This window comes from Centropristis striata, chromosome 5, assembly GCF_030273125.1.
Source record: "Centropristis striata isolate RG_2023a ecotype Rhode Island chromosome 5, C.striata_1.0, whole genome shotgun sequence".
NCBI lineage: Eukaryota > Metazoa > Chordata > Actinopteri > Perciformes > Serranidae > Centropristis > Centropristis striata.
The window spans coordinates 17,182,493-17,203,972 of NC_081521.1; the positions used below are offsets into that span (position 1 = coordinate 17,182,493).

Consider the following 21,480-nt stretch of genomic DNA (forward strand, 5'->3'; position numbering starts at 1 on the left):
AATTAAAAAAAGAAGGTAAAATCACTATAAATTAAAAATGTTGTAATTTTAAATCATGACCTGAAGAGTAAAGCTGTCAGCTAAATGTAGTGGAGTAAAAGGTATAAAATTACTAAGATGGAAATACTCAAGTAAGTACCTCAAAATTGTACTTAAGTACAGTACTTTGTTAGATTCCACCACTGGTTTTATATAAAAGGTAAATCGAGGAATAAACAAATAAAAAACAGGAACTTTCCTTTACTTGGTGTAAGAAATCTTAAATGAAGAACCTAAACGATGTGAGGAAGGTTAAAGGTAGACTCAGAAGCTCTTCAGATACAAAGTGTTGGACTGGAGCCATAAAAACGTCAGTTTTCAGAGACGAGACGGAGGAGGGTGGAGTGTTTTTATTTTTTCTAACATCGGAGGCGAGCGAGCGAGCTGCCTTTAGCGAGTTTTAAAGCAGCAGACTGTGTCAGTTCAACAGTCTGAGAGCTCAATGGAGGATTTGGAGACACAGCGCTGCATTTACATCCACCCACACACACACGCACGCACACACACACACACACACACACACACACACACACTTCTCCATCTGCCGTCTAGAAGCATATTTTGTGAAACTTTCTGACCTCGCGGTGGAGCTTGACTGGTGGTCGGCTCACCTCGGGTCTCTACCGACCAGCTAGTCTCACTGTCTGTTTTTCTTTTCACAGTCGCGAGACGAACACATAAAATATTCAGAAAAGATCATCGTGATGGATCTAAAGCTCCTCCAAATAATCAAAAATACATAATTAGGCATTCATGGAATTCATGTATTACTTTTAGTCTGAATAATAAAACAGCTTCTTGACACGTTAACAGCTTTAATGCCTCAGAGACAAGATAATTTACACACACACACGCACACACACACACACACACACACACACACACACAGGTCCAAGGTCTCGGGGTGCTGGTACCTCCTTCCTATCTGCTGACAGACGAGGCTGTTCATAAAACTGTGTGTGTGTGTGTGTTGAGGTTAAATAGCAACTACTGGTCCAGTCTTGTTTTCAACTCAAACACAGACAGTCAGAACAGGTTGTTTCCTGTTCATCCTGCCGTGTGGACTTTATTTACTCATTGTTCCATCATGGGTCCAGTTTTACCTTCACCCCATTTTGAGAAAAATATGTCAAAGCTGCAAAACTATTACGAGCATGTGCTGAGGAATGCCATGAGATGCTGCTGAAAGCTGTACGAAAATTAGGAAGCAGACTTTTGAAGTGAACTGAAATTCATGTTTCCATAAAAAAGTCGCCAAAAAACACTGTTTATGGTTGAAATAAACTGTAAAAAACAGATATTATCATTGAAAATTTGAACTTTACAGCAGTCCTTGAGCTGATCATCAGTCAAGAAAGTGATCAAAACTTGTGTTAAATGTTGATATTTCTGTCAGAATATCTGTGTCATTTAAAATAAAGCGTTTGAACTAACCAGATCCTGTTCAAAGCATTAAATTCTGCTCCTCAGAGACACTGTGAAGACATGATTGATTCTGCTGAGACCAACGGTCACTTGACAAATATTCACTGAAAATCTGTTTACGCAGTGCCGAGAGGAGAGGACAGGAGAGGCTGTTTACACAGAGCAGAGAGGAGAGGACAGGAGAGGACAGGAGAGTCTGTTTACACAGAGCAGAGAGGAGAGGACAGGAGAGGCTGGAAACATGAAAAAACTTCAATATGTACAATATGTGGAGCAAACTGTTTTTTTTTTTTACAACATTCATCATTGATTAACCGATTCATCAATAATAATAAAAAATGTGATTGTTGCTTTCACATTTGGGATAAAATATTGCACCATAATTCAGACAGTAGGCAGCCTAAAGTACAGTGGAGAATAAACTTGAGAATAAAAGTCAGCTGTGTGGACTTTAAGTGCAGACGAAGATCCAGTTTAATGAATATCTTACAATAATAAAAAATAAAAAGCTACTGGAGCTTTAGAACAATGAGATCCTCTCTGACTTCTTGTTCTGAGCCTTTAAATGTTTACATTTCTAAGCAGATGATATTTTTTTAATGAGTCTCCTGTTGTGGGTCTTCACCCTGATTAAATCACAGCTGTGGGGAGTTTCGCTTTCTCTTATTAGTCTATTTGTTTATTCGCTCTGTGCTCCCAGCGTGTTCTCCTCCTTCACAGCACTTTGTTTCCATCTTTCTCTTCTGTTCTGCTTTTTGCTCCTCTGTTCTAAATCTGGTTCATTGTCACTGATGAATCATAAAAAGTCTGATCTTTCTTGTTTCCATCTCTCAGATATCCTTCTCCTTCTCTCTGTTCTTTCCATTTAAACTTTAGTTTGATAAGAGAGAGACTAAAGGACGTCCTGCACAAAGCTGCAGCATCAAGACAAGAAAACACACAATTTATTATCTTCACCTCCTTTATCTGCAACTCTGAAGTCTCAATTTGTTTGTTGTTGTTGTTTGGAAGCAGGAGGTTCAGTGTTTATGTCTCACAGAGCAGAGTTCACAACTGGAAGAGATCGAGGCAATCTGTTTCAGGGTTTTTTTTCTCTTTCTACATTCTCCTCTCTGTGTCCTTGTATTTCACTGCAATATATAAAATCCCTATAAATCTGTTAGTCCTGCAGCTCTATGGAATCAGCACAATCAGAACAACTCAAACATGTCTTTGTGCAGAATAACAAGAGTCATGAAAGTTAGAAACAAAACATTGTGTCTCCACATATTGTACATTGTCTTTGTGCAGAATAACAGTTAAAATGACAGAAATCAGAAAAATGAATTATGTTCTGAAAATTGAATAAAAAAACTGAATTTTTATATAATCATTTCGAAGTGTCACTAATGTAAAAAAAAGAAAAAAAAACAGTTTTCTTCAGATATTGTACATATTGAAGTATTGTCATGTTTCCAGCCTCTCCTGTCCTCTCCTCTCTGCTCTGTGTTAACAGATTTTCAGCGAATATTTCTGATGTGACCGTTGGTCTCAGCAGTGTCACAGTGTCTCTGAGGAGCAGAATTGAATGTTTTTAACAGGATGTGGTTCGTGCAAACGCTTTATTTTAAATGACACATGTGGAATAAAGAGATTCTGACACAAATATCAACATTTTAACATTAGTTTCCGTCACTTCTTCTAACTGACACTTTCATTAAACCTATGAACCGTTCAAGGACTGTCGGAAAGTTCAAATTCCACCGATAATGCCTGTTTTTACAGTTTCTTTCTAGGGCTACACGGTGGTGTAGTGGTTAGCGCTCTCGCCTCACAGCTAGAGGGTCGCCGGTTCGCCTCCCGCCTGCGGCTCTTCTGTGTGGAGTTTGCATGTTCTCCCCGTGTCAGCGTGGGTTCTCACCGGGTACTCCGGCTTCCTCCCACAGTCCAAAAACATGCACTTAGTTTCAATTGGGGACTCTAAATTGCCCATAGGTTTGAATGAGAGTGTGATTGTCTGTCTCTATGTGTCAGCCCTGCGATAGTCTGGCGTCCTGTCCAGGGTGTACCCCACCTCTCGCCCAATGACAGCTGGGATAGGCTCCAGCCCCCCGCGACCCGATTGCGGTTAATGGTAATGAATGAATGAATGAATGAATGGTTCGTGCAAACGCTTTATTTTAAATGACACATGTGGAATAAAGAGATTCTGACACAAATATCAACATTTTAACATTAGTTTCCGTCACTTCTTCTAACTGACACTTTCATTAAACCTATGAACCGTTCAAGGACTGTCGGAAAGTTCAAATTCCACCGATAATGCCTGTTTTTACAGTTTCTTTCTACAATAAACGGTGTAATTAAGTTGGAGTTCAGAGGGTTAAAGTTCACTTTAGAGAAGCTTTGATTTGCTTTTTTCTCTCATAGTGTGTAACAAAAGGGAGCACAGGACAATAGTGTTTTTTTGCTCATGAAAGTATAAAAAGTGACATTTGCCCCGGCCGTTTGATCTCACATTCATGTGAGTTAAGTGGAAAAAGTATGTAAAGACATCAGTCCAAAGTAGGCTGGAGATGATCATGCAGTGAATCAGTCAGAGATGTGATGGGACGCGGCGTGTTCCTGAAAGCAGATCGCCGTCGCTGGTTCGCAGAGACGGAAGGAGAAACAGCAGCAAACAAAAGACCAAACAGAGAGAGAGAGAGAGAAGAGGGCAGGGTGGAGGAGGAGGAGGGACGCCCGGAGGAGGACGAGATGAGACAGATGTTAGAGAGATGAGAGGGGTGGAGGCTCTAACCCTCCCGTCCAAACTGTCCAGATGTTTAAGCTTCCAGCCTCCATCACTCCATCCATCCATCTCCACCCAACACATCCCTCCATCCCAAACACCTCCTCCCTCCTTTTTCTCACTCTTCCATATGAGACAGAAGGTTAAAACTCACACACACATTGTATATATATACACACAAACACAGACACAAGCTAAAGCCACGAGCCCTGAAATAATCATCTTCACTGCTGTTAACCCCCCCTCACACACACACACACACACACAGGATAAACTCCTGCACTCCATCCTGTCAACATGTCGACGTACATCAAACACACAAACGTTCACACACACACACACACACACACACACACACACACACACACACACACACACACACGCAGATTTATGAAGGATTAACATCCACTTATGCCACAGTTTACATACTGTAGCTACCCCTCAGACACACACACACACACACACACACACACACACACACACACCACTTATTTACACACACAAATACACACATTCATACACACACACACACACACACACACAGTAGTCATCTGTTGGTTCTAGGAGCATCAGTAGATAAATCCTCCTCCAACAATATTAGCTGTATACATCTAGTAACACAGTGTGATGCTTTTAATGTGGCGGTACACGTCCAGCAGGAGGTTCTCATCTCTCAAAAGCTTAACTCTGCTCAAATCTGAAAAATAAATAAATAAGGCTATGAGAATCAATTTTTCTTAACGTGAAAGGTCAGTTTTGACCTTTTGTAAAGCCTGGCCGCAGGTTATGAATCACACAGAATGTCAGCTGTCAATCACACAGAGGAAAATCAGTAAAACCTCAGAGGAAGAAACGGATCAGATGTGATCAGAGTCACCTCAGAGGGAAACTGTTGGAGAAACTCACACATTTTCATTTCTGTGGTGGGAATCTGGTTTAAAGAGTTCTGCTGCTAGATGCATTTTCTTTTAAAAAAAAGATAAAATATAACTTTTACACATTAACCCTCTGAACCCCAATCTGCCGGTGGGTTTAAAGGTATGTTTTCTGCGCTGTTAATCATGGAAAGAAACTGTAAAACAGGCAATGTTGGAGTTTGACCTTCCTGACAATCACGTCTGACAAAAAGTTTCCGTTAGAAAATATAATCAAAACCAAGCTTAAAATAGTGATATTTCACTATTGTGACATATCAAACGTGCCAAATAAAGCGTTTGCACTAACCAGATCCTGTTAAAAACATTATATTCTGCTCCTCAGAGACACTGTGAAGACATGATTGATTCTGACGTGACGAATATTGACTGAAAATCAGACTCAGATGTTGTTGATGGTCCAAAGAAATTCAGTTTAAAATGATATAAAACAGAGAAAAGCAGGAAATCTGCATATCTGAGAGCCTGAAAACTGAACTTTCTACCACTTTTTCTTGCAAAAAGACTTTAAAAATTAGTGAACCATCAAAACAATCAATCAACTACAAACTTGATTTTCCATTGAGCCAATTTAGAACCAAAACCTGCCCATTTATCCTACAGGGTGGAGCCTGGATTAATGGCTGAATATCGCCATAAATACGATTCTGAAACTCTGACATGTCTGTTGAGAATCAGGTAAACATGGATCCTCACATCAGCCTAAGTCTGTCAATGAACGTTATAAAACCTGTTAATTTAATGGATATTTTATTATCAATATTCTGTCTTGATTTGTTCAGAGTGAATGAGAATATTTTCCATCCCTGTCATTCCTCACACACACACGCATGCACGCACACACACACACTCGCTGCACAAGCTCAGGGTTTATTCTCTTTATTTATAATCAATATGACTTAATTGCATCCTAATGGAAGCTCAGAGCTTCTTTGTGTGCAGTGAACAGGCTGCGTGTGTGTGTGTGTGTGTGTGTGTGTGTGTGTGTGTGTGTGTGTGTGTTAGAGCCCTGCAAACACACACAACACTGATCCTTCTGTGTTCCCAGTGTTATCAGAGTGAGGTGGTCCCTCAGGTGTGTCTCTTTATTTTACTGCACTAACTTGAAAAGACACTAAACGTGTGTGTGTGTGTGTGTGTGTGTGTGTGTGTGTGTGTGTGTGTGTGTGTGTGTGTGTGTGTGAGAGAGTGAGTGCCCGCGCGCGAGCACGGTATTTTATGTCCGTGAGTAGGGGGCCGGCTGATAACGACGGGTACAAATTTCAGATTGGGACATATTTTATTGAGGCAACCTTTGGCCATCCCCAACCCTCCGAACCATAAAACAATAAGAGAGGGAACAGTGACACTCCCAAGGTCTGAAAACCCCCGACCACACACACACACACACACACACCAACAGACACCTTGAACCTCTCAGGGTTTGTTGGACTGGGTGGGGTGGGTGGGTGGGGAGAGAGGGTGAAGGATGTCGTGACATTCTGAAAATGAAAAACAAGAACTAGAGTCTTCACAGTAACCTTTAACCTTTTGTTTTGATTGTTTCAAACACATTAAGAAAGCAACAAATTCCACGGATTAACTCTTGACACGGTGCACCTGTTAACTGAAAACCATCCAGGTGAGCAGCTCAGGAAGCTGCTGAGAGAATCTAAAATATAAAACATATTCTGGTTTGTTTCACACTATATATCTACAGTCATGGAAAAATGATTAGACCACCTTTGGTCCATTTTCCATGGTTTTCTTGATAATAACCAAAATCATTATCAAGAAAACCATGGAAATGTCTAGATAGCTCTTAAATTAAACTCTTATTAGCTATTTTTGTTATTATCATTATATTTGTCCAAACAAATGTACCTTTAGTTGTACCAGCCATTAAAATGAACAAGAAATTGAAGAAAACTAGGGTGGTCTAATCATTTTTCCATGACTGTATCTATCCATTCATCCATCCATCCATCCATCCAACCAACCAACCAACCAACCAACCAACCAACCAGTCTATCTATCTATCTATCTATCTATCTATCTATCTATACATACATACTATTTCTGTTCACTACATAATTCCATATGTGATCTTTCATAGTTTTGATATCTTCAGTATTGATCTAAAATGTAGAAAATATTGAATGGGAAGGCGTGTCCGAACTTTAAACTGGTGCTGTGTAACAACCTGCTCCGTCAACTGTGATCAAAACTACTTTTCCCAGAATGAACAGAGAAAGAGAACCTGAACTTGTTGTCTTCAGGCTCAGAGAGTAAAAGTGATCGGAGGTTGTTGAGGAAACTTCAAGTGCTGCCACAAAACACGCAGTGACACAACAGACCGGTTGGTTCAGTGATTCAGTGTCGGTGGAGTTTAACTAACGCTGCGTGCTGATCGGAGAACTCCTCCACTTTACTCAGTTCAGTCACACACTCCTGTAAAAGACTCACAGCTCCAGACCTCATTACAGCCAGGCAGGAGGCTGCTGCACTCTGCTCACAGTCAACCGGCTAATTGCACATACACACACACACACACTTACAAACACACACACACACACACACACACACACACACACACACACACACACACAAACAACTTGCAGAATCTGAAAGATACACAACAAACACACACACAGGAGCACACACACAAACACACACCAACACACACAGACAATCCAACATAAATATGTCAACAGGTTGTGTTCAGTCACAGCAGGTGTTCACTCCTGTCAGCAAAACTAATTGTTTGGCTAGTTATCAGGCTGTGTGTGTGTGTGTGTGTGTGTGTGTGTGTGTGTGTGTTGAGGAGCACTATAGTGTGTTTGTAATATTAATTGCAAAGCTTCTTATTTGAGTTTGAGTCTTGGAGGGGGGCTGTAAATAATTAAGCAGCTACTGTACCCCGCTCAGTGGAGAGCATCTCACACACTCTCTCACACATTCTCACACTCACACACACACACACACACACACACACACACACACACACACACACACGTGCTGAGGGATCATATATAAACAGACAATGGTCATTTATATGCAGCTAGATGAGATGCAGCCTCATGTTAAAACATGTTACACATGCAGGCACACACAACATAATGAATGTGCATATGTTAAAACACACACACACACACACACGTATAACTAACACGATGCACAGAGCATACAAATAAAGCCACAACCAGAAAAAATTAAATCAAAGAGAAATGTCACATGTTAATACTGCAGTGCATTTTTAATGCTGTTTCCATTAAGTTACCTGCTGGTAGACACCACAACGACCTCAAACTGTGTGTGTGTGTGTGTGTGTGTGTGTGTGTGTGTGTGTGCATGTGCCTGTTAGAGAAACAATGCTTCAGGTGTTAACATGAGAAGTATTAATAATAAGACACACTGACACACTGTAATGTAAAGTTCAGTATCATGCAAACACTTTTATTCAAACAGTTTTCTTCACTCTTGTGTCTTTCAGGGGTCACTGTTCTACAAATCCATAATTTGGTGCCATTGTAAGACTATAAACTCTTAATTTGTGAATCTTTCTTCTTGTTTAATTGAATTTCCCCTCAGGGGTAAATAAAGTAATTTTTTTTTCAAAATTTGATTTGATTCAAACCACAAGCATTTCACACTGTGTCCTTGTATTTCTCTGCAATATATACAATCTATATAAATCCATAAGTCCTACAGCTCTATGGAATCAGCACAATCATGGCTAGAAGTGGGAAGAGGCAGGTAGAATCAACTTCTCTGAGAGAATCAACCCCTCTCAGAGGCGGGATGGGTGACAAGCGTTAACGGTGACAACAATTTCAAATTGTATATGGGTCATCTTATTGGTTGTACTCAAAGCAATACGATTTACGCAAAATCACAGTAATGATATTAACAAGTACATCCACAAATGCACAGTTGTGGTCTTGACCGGTTCTTGAAATAAAATCCTGAGTTCGCTTTGTCTCAGACCGAGACAAGGCCGAATAAAAATGCAGTCGATTCCGAGACGAGACCTTCTAAAAGTGGTGTTGAGACTGGTCTCGAGACCAAGACCAATCTTGAGTACTACAACACTGATATACACAACAGGAACATGGTTCTGACTCATCAACTGGCCACTTCAGCAGAATCGTTTCATGCGGATTTCATGCAGATACTAAATGCAGACATGGCTCCCCTGCCCCCCTGATTTAAAGGTAGGTGTATTTTTTAATTAAAAGGAAACCAAAGAATAGTTGTGCTCTGGTTTGAGCATCAGACTGAGCTTATCCTGGTCTCAGTCTGCTGGCCTCCATTCAGTTTCCCCGTGATGGAGCGAGAGGATGATTTAATCCAACGCTCCCTCCTCTCCTCTCTTTCTAATTCACCCTGACCTCCATTCCTCCATCCATCCTGCAGTTCAGACCTCCTCGCTGGCTGCTGCCCCTCGTCCCCTCATCCCATCCCCTCCTCAACACATACACACACACATACGGCGCTCTGCTTTGGGAGGCAGGGGTGAGGGGTGGGGGTGGGGGGGTGAGCTGGGTGAGGATGATGAAGGGTGGAGGAGGGGGATCAAAGTCATCCTGTCGTTTGTTTCCCATTGCCCTACTTTCCTCTGCTGCACTGCTTCAACACATTAGACCATGTGGGCCACTGGCCTACAGCACCGACGTACATATACAGTATACACACATGCATGCACGTGTGTGTGTGTGTGTGTGTGTGTGTGTGTGTGTGTATGACCGATAAATATTTCTAGATGTGCAGCTTCCTCGTCTGGGCATGTGTGTGTGCACCACCATGATGAGGTGCATGCATGGATGTATGGATGTGTGTGTGTGGTGGTGGCTGTGTCCCTGAGGGGGGAATGCTGCATGCAGGGTGTTAAACTCTATCTCTCTCTCTGTTTTGCTGCCTGTTCATCTATCGGCCTCTCCGCCCATCTGCACTCCTGTTTTTTTCGAATGTTTAGCCTTTAATACAACACTTTTGTCTCTCTGCTTCTAAAATTGAAAAATAAATATTACAAATAAAGATATTAATGGTTAAAACAGCTCCTAATTTGCAAGTGAAGTTAATCCAAAAAGGGCTGTGAATTGATTATTACTTGTACCTTAACCTCGTTTGCACAAATATCCAAAAACAGGAGGCGGAAATAACACATTGTAATGCTTGAGAAAAACTGTGTTTTTTTTTCTTAAACTGCATGTTAGTAAGAGGTCACATGACCGCTCAATCACCATGAAACATAAAAAAAATAGCCTGTCACTTATTTCAAAGGTGGTCAGGGGGATATTTAAAATAAAAATTAAAGACCCTGGGGTTTTCGTCCTAGGCCTTCCCTCTAGGGACTTGCATCTCACTTTGTCACATTATAAGCTCCTTGATAAACTCCCTCTAGTTGCTCCAAAGTGTATATTAAAAAACTGGATCAAAACCCTTCCACCTAGTATCACCCTTTCTGTTTATGTGTTTTGTATTGTTAATGTGTTTAAAAACAATAAAGTGTGTTGCAAATGAATTGCCCCCTTGGAGAAGCATGTTGTTGGTAATTCGAAGTTTCAGGGCTCAAAGAGTTGATCTCGAGCAAATAGTGTTTAAACCCTCTAAACCCCACAAAATGGCCGCCAAAAATACACCATTTATCGTAGAAAGAATCTGTAAAAACAGGCATTATTGTCAGAATTTGAACTTTCCAGCAGTCCTTGAACGAATCATCGGTTAAGAAGGTTTCAGGTACACAATGTCACCAAAAATAAGCTTAAAATTGGGAAATTTCTAAACTTACGTCTTACATTTGTTATTTAAAGTTCCCTTTTCTGGACGGGCATTGGAAGTTAGCAGTAGCTATAAATGCTGTGATACATTGCATTTGGCAATTGTTGTGCGATTTTCTATATATACAATATCTGTCCCTATCAAACAAACATGAAACTAAATGAAAATCTATATTGTTTATAAAAGATACTGGTTTGAGGATGTGTAGACAGAATCAGAGGACCCAGTAAAGAGCCCTGAGGAACGCCTCATAATGATAAACTTTCTGAAACTGAGATGTATTCCTGATTATTCTGCTCTCAGTAGAATATTTAATCAGATCATGATGAAGGATATGGATAAAATGAAACAGTAGGTGTTGATGTTCTTTTCTTCTGCCGAGTTAATTCATTGATTCACACTGACTGTGTACATCTGTGATCCCCGTTTTATTTGGGATTAGCTGTGTGCAAGTCTCAGTATTCCAGATAATACCAGCAGATCCCACATATTTTATTCATTTTCTCTGTAATAGAGATGATCCGGCTTATTGTAAATGGGACGCAATTTATACAATCTGCCGGCTGCTAAATAAAGATAATGATATGCATCTTAAGAGGAGGGAAAATTAAGTGCCGACATGGATGAAAGGATGAAAAATTTACCTAAAGCTTCAGAAAAGTACATTTCTGTATAAGCTTGCACAAAGAGGGATTTTAGAGAGCTGCATGTGATCCGCACACACACCCTGAGAATACAGACAGCGGTGCTTTTTAAATGATAGATGGATGGAGACAGAGGGGGGGCAGGCAGGATGGATGTCAGGAAGAGAGTCCACTAATCTGTTTGACCCACTGTCTGTTTCACTCTCCCTCCATCTCGCCTTGTCACTCCTTCATCAGGAAGAAGGAGGGAAACAAGTTTTTCCTGGAACATCTGTAATATCAGCGGTCGCAGACGCTGTCAAGCTCAGTGTGTTGGCAGATCAATATATCGGCCTGTCTATCACCCGCCATTTTGTCCTCCTCGTCTGTCTCCTTCCTCGTTGACGTCATCCTCGTCCTACCTCTCGTCCTTTCTCCACCCCCCACCCCCCCATCCTCTCAACTCCCTCTCTTCAGTTTATCCCCTGTGGAGAGGACCTGTAATGTCAGCTCCGTCTCCTGACAAGCCCTCTCCATCACTACTCCCGTTTCCCTGCAGAACGAGAGGCTCCAGGAGAAGAAGGACCGCTCTGCAGTGCAGCAGACAGGGGGGTCAGAGCACAGAGGGGATCTGGTGTGGATGTGGAGCCTCAGGGAGAGGAGGGGGGGGGGGGTTGAGAGCCAGTAGACGGGCCACTTCTATAGAGCGTGAGCCGGAGTGATGTGGAGAGGCGTGGAGTGCACACTCACACACACTCTCTCACACATGCACATGCGGCCCTCTCAGACAGCTAAAGAATATAAGTGTCATGAAACGAGTCTATTGCAAGTGCAAGCAGATCCTGTGACCCAGCTCGCCTGCCGGCCACTCCGACTTCTCTCCAAGGTTGCATCCTGTAGCGTTCGCTGGGTAAATTCACAGTGACAGCTCGAGTCAAGGTTAGCCCGGCCGCACTGGTTCAACACCAGCACTTCATCCTGCACCTGTCCCATGAAAACCACTTATCTTCCAGAGGAAGGGCGTGCAGGAGTCAAGACGACAACAGTCCTTTTACCAAAGATGCTACAAAGGTGGTTTCTTACTTGGGCTACAAAATCCGGGAATTCAAATTCAAAGTTGGAACCATTCCATGACAATAAACAGGGAACTTAAATATAGTTTATAGTCATAATATATATTGAAGGATAATTTTGACTAAATCAACCAGATTTCAAGCAAGTACACTTGAATATCTGACATTCCTCGGTCACATGCGCACAGCACACTGCTGACTGCAGGTTCTACTTACAAATAAATCTGTTGAACTGTTTTAATTGTATTATTTTAGCATGGATGTCTGCTTACAACAAAACAAAATGTTCATATTTATGTTTGTATACTAAACAGTTTGTTTAAATCACCCCCAATTTCCTGTTAATTCCCATAAATTCCCATACATTTTCATAACTTCCATGAAAAGTTTTCGATTTGGAATAATTTTTTAAAATACGGCAGCTTAACTACCCATGGAAAGTTTCTTTGCAATTTCTTACTGATGAGCCAATAACAAAATTCTGCTTATTAACTGCAGTAAATTATATTCTCTAATTCAACATTTTTTTCTGTGAAAGGATGATTAACAAGCATCTTCAGTTTTACCAACTCAAGCCAAGGAGGTCACGAGAAATTATATTTTGGTATCAAGTCGATGCCTAGTACGTGGAGTTCACGGTTGAATTTCAACCTGCATGCACGGTTTTGCAGCCTGACCTTTTATAAAACAGCACAGCTAATTTAGGTTACGAGAGCAACAAGATATCGGAAAAAGGAGAGCAACTGCCAGCGAAATGAGGGTTATGTATGTAACTAAAATTCTATGAATTCTAGATGGGATCTCTGGTGGTCAGAAGGAATAAAATGGGATGTGTTGGTTGGTTTTTGTGTTATTTACCATCAAATTAGGTATCAAGAATGATGAATGTCACGTTTATTGGTTAACTACTACTTTTCTGGTATTGTGAAATTCCAAACGCACATTCATCCAGCTTCAAGTTGTGTACAGAGGCTGGTATAAAACAGAAACAGAACAGACATATTTTTCCATTAAACATTTCATTTCACATCTCATTTCACGTACAGATTCAGATGTGTTAATTGGTAGCATGCGGACACATTAATTTCATCATGCAAGAGCGATACTTTTCCAGTCATTTAAAAGTAAAAGTGTCAGATAATTTAGTTTTCTTCCAGTCTGCAGGTGGATGTCTGGCTCTCAGTGGGTGACAGGTTTCTGATGTAGTTTTCTTTCCCCAGACAGCCAGTAATCTGCTGCTCATCACACTGTGAGGCCACTTCTCAGGCTCTTTTATGCAACTCTGAACACCAATATTCTCCCCGGACTCTTCAGCTGGCCGTGAGCCACAAAGTTTTCAAACTGCCAGTCTGAACGTCACACGGTAAGAGCTTTTCACTTCAGCCGTCACTGTTAAGTTGAGTGGAGCGGAGAAGAAAAGCGAGGTGGCGGTCAGAAGCTCTTAAAAGTGATTTAGTAGCCGCTCTCCGAGCTGGACATGGGCGTGTGTGCCGACCATCTGCTCTGCTGAAATTAGCTGCCTACTTCAGTTAAATGCCCTGACAGCTTGCTGGTTAGGAAAACACCCACCTGATATTAACTCTGGGTCTTTCAACCGCAAGCTCTTTGGCTGCGTGTTCAAACGGGAGGCTGCTGCTGCTGTGAGCGCCCCACAGCGCTGAGAGTTTAGTGGCTTCCAGCGCTGCGAGAACACAGCAAGAGAAGTTAAATATATTTAATTTCTACTTTAAAGAGCGCAGCACTACAGACAGCTTTTTGAAAAGTCTCTTAGCAACAGCAGGAGCCGTGAGCAGAACCGCTCTGCTCTCTGAGAGAAAGGAGAGAAATAAACACACAAACATTATAAATGAATGGAACAAAGCCAGTTATCACAATCATTTGTTTCTGGACATTAACCCTCTGAACCACAACGAGCTGTTTCAGGGCGTTTTTTCCTCTTTTTACACTGTGTCCTTGAATTTCACTGCAATATCTAAAATCTATAGAAATATTTAAGTCCTGCACAGAACACAGAAATCAGAAAAATAAAGAAAAAAAGTTGAATATCTGATCATTTTTTTAAAAAAATGGAATAAAATGGAATTTATATGAATGTTGTAAAACCATTTTCCTCTCCTCTCTGCTCTGTGTAAATAGTCTCTCCTGTCCTCTCCTCTCTGCTCTGTGTAAACAGTCTCTCCTGTCCTCTCCCCTCTGCTCTGTGTAAACAGTCTCTCCTGTCCTCCCCTCTCTGCTCTGTGTAACAGCCTCTCCTGTCCTCTCCTCTCTGCTCTGTGTAAACACTCTCTCCTGTCCTCTCCTCTCTGCTCTGTGTAAACAGCCTCTTCTGTCCTCTCCTCTCTGCTCTGTGTAAACAGATTTTCAGTGAATATTTGTCACATGTTTTCACAGTTTCTCTGAGGAGCAGAATTTAATTTTAACAGGATCTGGTTAGTGTGCAAATGCTTTATTTTAAATGACACATGGGGAATAAAGAGATTCTGACACAGAAATCAACATTTTAACACAAGTTTTGGTCACTTCTTCTGACTGAAACTTGTTTGAAAGTTCAAATTTTGACAATAATGTCTGTTTTTACAGTTTTTTTCTACGGCAAATGGTAAATTTTTGCCATCATTTAAAGAAAACACATGCTTTAGGTTCAGAGGAATAGCCTTGTATGATTTCTTTTGCACAATCCCACAAACACATTTCAGGAGAATGTTCTCCCCTCCTGTCTCACAGATTGATCTCTCTCTCTTCTCTCTGGTTGTTTCATATATTACTAGCCCTGGTGTACATTAGAGGAATCAGAGAATGAGCTGCTGCTGCTGTTTCTTTGGATCGGAGTCTAATTGAGCAGTGAAGGCTCTTCCCCTCTGCCTCTCAGCTCCTCTGAGTGTTGTGGCATTTTGACGCCTACGACCCTCTTCTGGTTCCATATGAGGTGCAGAGAGCTCAGTGACCTTTTACTGACAAGGCCTCATACCTCTGCACCTCCTGTCGCCACACACACACACACACACACACACACACACACACACACACACACACACACACACACACACACACACACACACACAGAACTCCCTCCCTCCACCTTCCCATGATGCCACCTTCGTCTCCAAACATCTCATATCCTGCCAGTTTCTCTATTTCAACCTCCTTTATAGCTTTTCTCCTCATCACTCTGTTCCTGATTTTCCATTTAGCTTCTCTGAAAGCAGCAAACATAAGTTATTTTTAAATGTAATTATATATTAAATGTATTTATTTATCATGGGTTGTTTATTGGTTATTGTATGTTTATCATAACTGTATCATCAATTGGTTTTTTTTGATGACAAAAAGAAAGTGTCACATAAAAAACGCCACAGAATTTAATTTGGAGCACTAAATAATGGTGACAAAATAAAATAATGAAAATAAGGAGTTGAGCTCCTGATTTCCCTTCTTCCTCCTCCTCCTCCTCCTCCTCCTCCTTCCTTCACTCATCCCTTCTTCTTCTCTTTATTTTGTCATCCGGCAGAGAAACAGCGTCAACCCCACTTACATCAAGACATGAACACACACTGTCTTGTTTCTCTACATTATTGTGTTTGCACAGTCGCAGCTTAAAGGAGCTACAGAACAACAAGCACACAGTCAGTGTTCAGTACAGTAGATTGAGATATGCACAATCAAGGTCACACACACACACACACACAGCCCACTTGTTACAGTAGCAGGTAATTGCTGTATCCTTGTAGCATTATGAAACAATACGGCTGTCTACAAAGTGAGCGCTTCTCGCCACAGGAAGCCTTTCAGAGAGAGAGAGAGAGGAGAAATAATGTGTGTGTGTGTGTGTGTGTGTGTGTGTGTGCGTGTGCGCGCGTGTGTGTGTGTGTGTGTGTGTGTGCGTGTGTGTCGGGAGAAGGCAGAGATGAGAGGAACTGGCAGGTGAGAAACAAAGAAATGTGGGAGGATAGAGACAGAAACAGATGAAGGTAGAGGAGGCGACATATCGGTCTGTCATCATTTGTTTCATGATGTTTTTGGCACAGAAGTTATTGCGATATTATTATAATTAAACTTGATGCATCACTTATTGAGCTTTAGTATGTTTGTAAGGATGTATAAGACTTTAAAAATGTCCCTTTTGTCCAGTTTTCGGGTTGATCTGGTTGTCTGTCAGCTGAACACATTTGTTTAGTTATTTGTGACACGTTAGTTGAACTTTTCACCTCGTTCCGAACACATAAGCAAGTAAACACATCAATGCACATGCAGCGTTGACCGTAACATCAATATTCAAATGTCAATAATGCAACAAAAATATTAAAAGTTTATTTATTTTGAGGTGCATGTTTTGCTGTTTGCTGTCCCTGTTTGTTATTTGTTAAAAAAGTTGCTGCAGCAGGCAAAGGCCAAGAAATGCTCTGCAACCATTAGTGTCATCTTTTTTTAAGATAATTTTTGGCATTTTTACTTCATTGACAGTGACAGAGAGAATGCAACGGGGAGACATGCAGCAAAGGGACCATGGGCTGGATTTGAACCCAGGTTCGCTGCAGCAAGGACTCAGCATTAGTGGTTTGTGCTCTACCAGTACTCCACCGGGACGCCCAGTGTTGAGCAGCTAAAAAAATTGCACCTGATTGAATGTGCATAAAAAACTCAACAATCTGCTGCTTGCACTGTATGTCTGTGAGGAAGCCCCATATAGACTTCCCTCCAAACTGTATAAAATATAACGGTGAGTTTTAAAAATAGTACAAACATACGGTCCGCAGTTGTAAAAAAAGGCTGCCGTTTCAGTGGATTTATGTTGTAAAACCACTGACCTAGGTTTAGGGCAAAAAACTCCTGGTTATTCATTATAAAAGACAGTTTAAACAGTAAATAAATGTACGTAAATGCCGGAAATAATGTAGTTACAAAGATCGCGTGACTACCGCAATTTACATAAAAAACGTAAGTTACGTTCAAAAATGTGATTCACGTAAGTTAAAAATGGTTTACTTTTGTTTTCACACAGGACGTGAACCCCGCTCTCCTGGGTGAAAGTCTGCTGCTTGTTCGAGCACTACTACGTCAGCAAGTTGGCGGCGAGCGTATTACAGCAAACGGTGAAATTTGTAAACATAGCTTGTTTTTCGCTGCCTGTACACACGACCTATACTGACGTTTTGACAGGAGGACAGGGTGCTCAAAATGTTGCAATTTTCAAAGAATGTTGTATTAAGTCGCAGTGAAACTGAGAGAATAAAAGCACAACAGAAAGCAATCGGAGACAGACAGTTTACAGACCACAGATCTAATGAAAGCGTATACTGTCCGTCATCAAAGCAGTTCTTGCAAAGACACAACACAGCTGCTGCAAAATGTCTTTAAAAAATGCAACATGCACCACCAATCACAGTAGTTACATATAATTATTGTTCATCACTTAGATTATAACTGTGACATTCATGCACACACATGATGACTTTCTCATATGTTGGAGCTGTGGCGGCCACACAGACACCATGTGGACACAACGAGAGATGTGATTGGTTAAACCTAGCTTCTTGTGTTCTCAGGGTCAGTAATCTGCTGCTTTTCACTAACAAACACCTCACACAGACACACACAGCTACACTGCAGCTCCGCACAATCACAGCCAATAATAAAAGAACAGAAACTCTGCAGCTGCACAAGTTTGAACTCTGTATCACACAGGAAATGACAAAAACAGAGAATGTAATTAAAGTGTGACTTCACTTCACACTGAACTCTAAATCAGAACTCTCTCCTTCTGTGTGTCTCATGTTTTCTTACATCATCTCATCTGAACTTCCAAAAAGCTCCAAAATGGGCTGATTCCAGCTTCAGATCCGACCCACAGAAAAGTCAGTGACCAGAACTAAAGCCGCTGATGTTCAGATATTCACTCCATTATGAGTTTAAAGGATCTCCAAAAACAGAAGCAGATTTCCCCTCTTTGCTCCTGAAGAACAGTGTTTTCTGTCAGAAGCAGTAGCGTGTGAGATCTTACCGTCGTCCTCCTTGCCGTGTGCGTTCTGCGGGCTGTGTCGCATCCTCTCGGCTCGGCTCGGCGGGCTCAGGTCAGACGCTGCTCCCAGATCAGCTGCTAGCCATGTGGGCTCGCTCATCTCGGCCTCCTCCTCGCTGCTCAATGAACTGTCATCCTGTCAGAGAGGAGAGGAGACAGCAGCGTCACTAATATGGTAAAATAATGACACAAGCTACATTTGTACAGATCCAGAGAACAGACTCAACGAAGCCATCGTGACATCACCTATCAGACATTTGTTTCAAAACTTTGGCGTCAGAGGTGTCCAAATCTGGACAAGAGAGCACGGAATGGTCACTGATAACAAGATCTGTCACGATAATTACTATATTGACTTATCGTTCGATATATAAAAATAGACACGATTTTTTTTCTGGACTCTATATATTGTTTTTTACATGCCTGACTTTTTGTGTTTTTTATCTTGTGTTTAAAATAATGCTGCAAATGTACAGTCAGTACGAATTGCCAATAATAAAACTAAAAACTATAAACTATATTTATATGTTATTTTAATAATAAAATAATATAATACATAATTATCTCATTGCAATGTTTTGTTAACAGAGCCTGAAGGTATATTTTACTAGCTTTGGTTGTAGTTTATTTATGTTTTATTTATATAGGATATTTTAATATTTCTTTTCCACATCTCAATTCCAAAGTTTAATATTCTCAAGGTTTAACAATGAATTGCTGTGGAAAAGGATGTACTTATCATGCTCTAATATCGTAATAAAACTAAAACAACATCGATACAACGATACTATCGTTTATCGTGATAGTTTTTGGGAAAATATATCGTCCTACAAAATGTGTTATCGTGACAGGCCTACTGATTTTTGAGACCGATTTTAGACAAAAACATTTAACCGATTATTAATAAATTTTTGAGCTAGAACGAAAACAGACCTTTTTTATGTGGATTTTGCACCGAAATTACCCTGCAAAGCTACTAAGAAGGCTTCGTTTTTCCAACAAATAACTTTATTATAACACAATTATGCATGATACAATGTATGGAATAGTCAACCAATTCTAGAAATGACAACTGAGAAAATATAGAATAAATAGGAATAAAATAATTAGTTCTATGTGTATTAGTGTATTTTCAGTGTTGGCAAATTACTGAAAGTTTAAAAAAATATAACAAAGAAAGAATTGTGCTAAGACTATATCACTCCAAGCATTGTTCTCTGTAATATTTATTGTGAATAAAAACGTTTTCGTACCAGCAATCTCGGACAATATGCACAAATATAATTATAACAAAAATAGCTGATAAGAGTTTAATTTAAGAGCTGATATCTAGACATTTTCCATGGTTTTCTTCTTTCAGAATCAGTCAGTTATTTAGGTTAAGAGCACAAGTTGTGAGAGGAAGAAGACTAAAGAAAGCCAACAGGTTACGTTATCACCATTCACACACTGCAGAGTCTGTTTCTGTGTTTTTTTTCCATTCACAAATATTTCTTTGAATTCTGAGTTCTTTCTTATACAACATGTAGAGTTTGAAAGCAGCGAGCAAGGACACACCAGACAACAAGTCTTCAAGGTTTCCTGCAAGAAAGAGTCCCTTCCTCTCCTCTGAGCAGAGCTTCTGTCTACAGGATCGATGCAGAAACAAGTCAACAACACAGAAACTAACAATCACCTGGAACATTCTGCTGCTCGAGACACACACACAGAGCAGCGAGAATGTTTCCACGTATCAACACGAGGGAAGAGGAAATAAAGGCGCTGTGTGAGAGGAATTCCTAGAGAAGGAGGGGAAACTGAACCAACACAACTCTTTTTCATGAATGAAGCCGTTTGGAGCCGTTTTTAATCTCTCTCTTCTCCACTTTGTCGGAGTCGGAGCATCTGTGGGAGCAGCCGTGACAGCTGCTCCGCCGGTTTAACCCAAACATCAGAGGAAACACGAAGCACAGACAAATCAAACACAACACGCTGCTCCGCGAGCAGCACCTGCAGCCTCGCTGCAGCAGCATCACACACTCTCACATACACATTCACACGCACACACACACACACACACACACACACACAGACTCCTCTGTTCACAACGTACAGCTCCCCCGACGAGAAACAAGATTTTGTGTCAGAGACTCGCTACCAAAAGCGGAGCATCAAAGTGTCGTTAAGTAGATTTAAGTGCTGTTAGATCGGCTGACTGACGGAAGGTTTACTGCTCTACAGTTCACACTGAGCATGAATTTTAGATGAGATTTGATGTTTCCGCTGCACAGTGCTGCTCAAATAAACTCACTTCAGGTACTTTTCACTACTGTTTTTTTTTTTTTTGTGGATATTAGTTGCAGCTTTCTCAGCACAACATCATCTTCACCAAGCCGCTCTGTGGATCCTTCCATCAGCACCCAAACAGAGGAACGTCTGCACTTCACACTGTGTATAGCATGCAGGATTGTTTTAAACAATGCGATTTTTGCGCATTCGTGATTCATTTGCAGACTGGACTCTGAGGGGTTAACATCTCCTGCTCTGACTGCAGCTGGGAGAGACTGCTTCGGGAGGACTGGGCCGCTTGTGAGTGGTTTGGGACGGCGCTACTCGTGAAGAAGAGTAGGAACAAGTCTCCAAAATTCTCCAATAATACCAGAAAAGGTCGCTAGATTTGTTGCTAGTCGCTTTAAAAAATGTTTTTTAAAGTTGCTAAGTTGGTAGCATTGCTTGCTGCATCTGTTGTCACATTAACTCCGTTGGTTAGCCGCAACTAAAGTACCTGTATGGAAACAGAGGCCAAGGGGAACTAACTAGTGGGCGGAGCCAAAACACTCTACACTTTACAAAAAGTACC

The 21,480-nt window shown here is 41.0% G+C and overlaps 1 protein-coding gene across 1 annotated transcript in view; it reads right to left on the minus strand.

The window, feature by feature from the left end:
* Positions 1-14,227: 14,227 nt before the first annotated feature.
* LOC131971234 (nucleolar protein 4-like) overlaps positions 14,228-21,480 on the minus strand; it is a 119,605-nt gene continuing 112,352 nt past the window's right edge. Inside the window, exons 5-6 of the mRNA XM_059332561.1 lie at positions 18,624-18,777; positions 14,228-14,432 (exon numbers count right to left, since the gene is read on the minus strand). Of these exons, the coding sequence (XP_059188544.1) occupies positions 14,347-14,432; positions 18,624-18,777 (240 nt within the window). The 3' untranslated portion in view covers positions 14,228-14,346. The remainder of the gene's footprint in view (positions 14,433-18,623; positions 18,778-21,480) is intronic.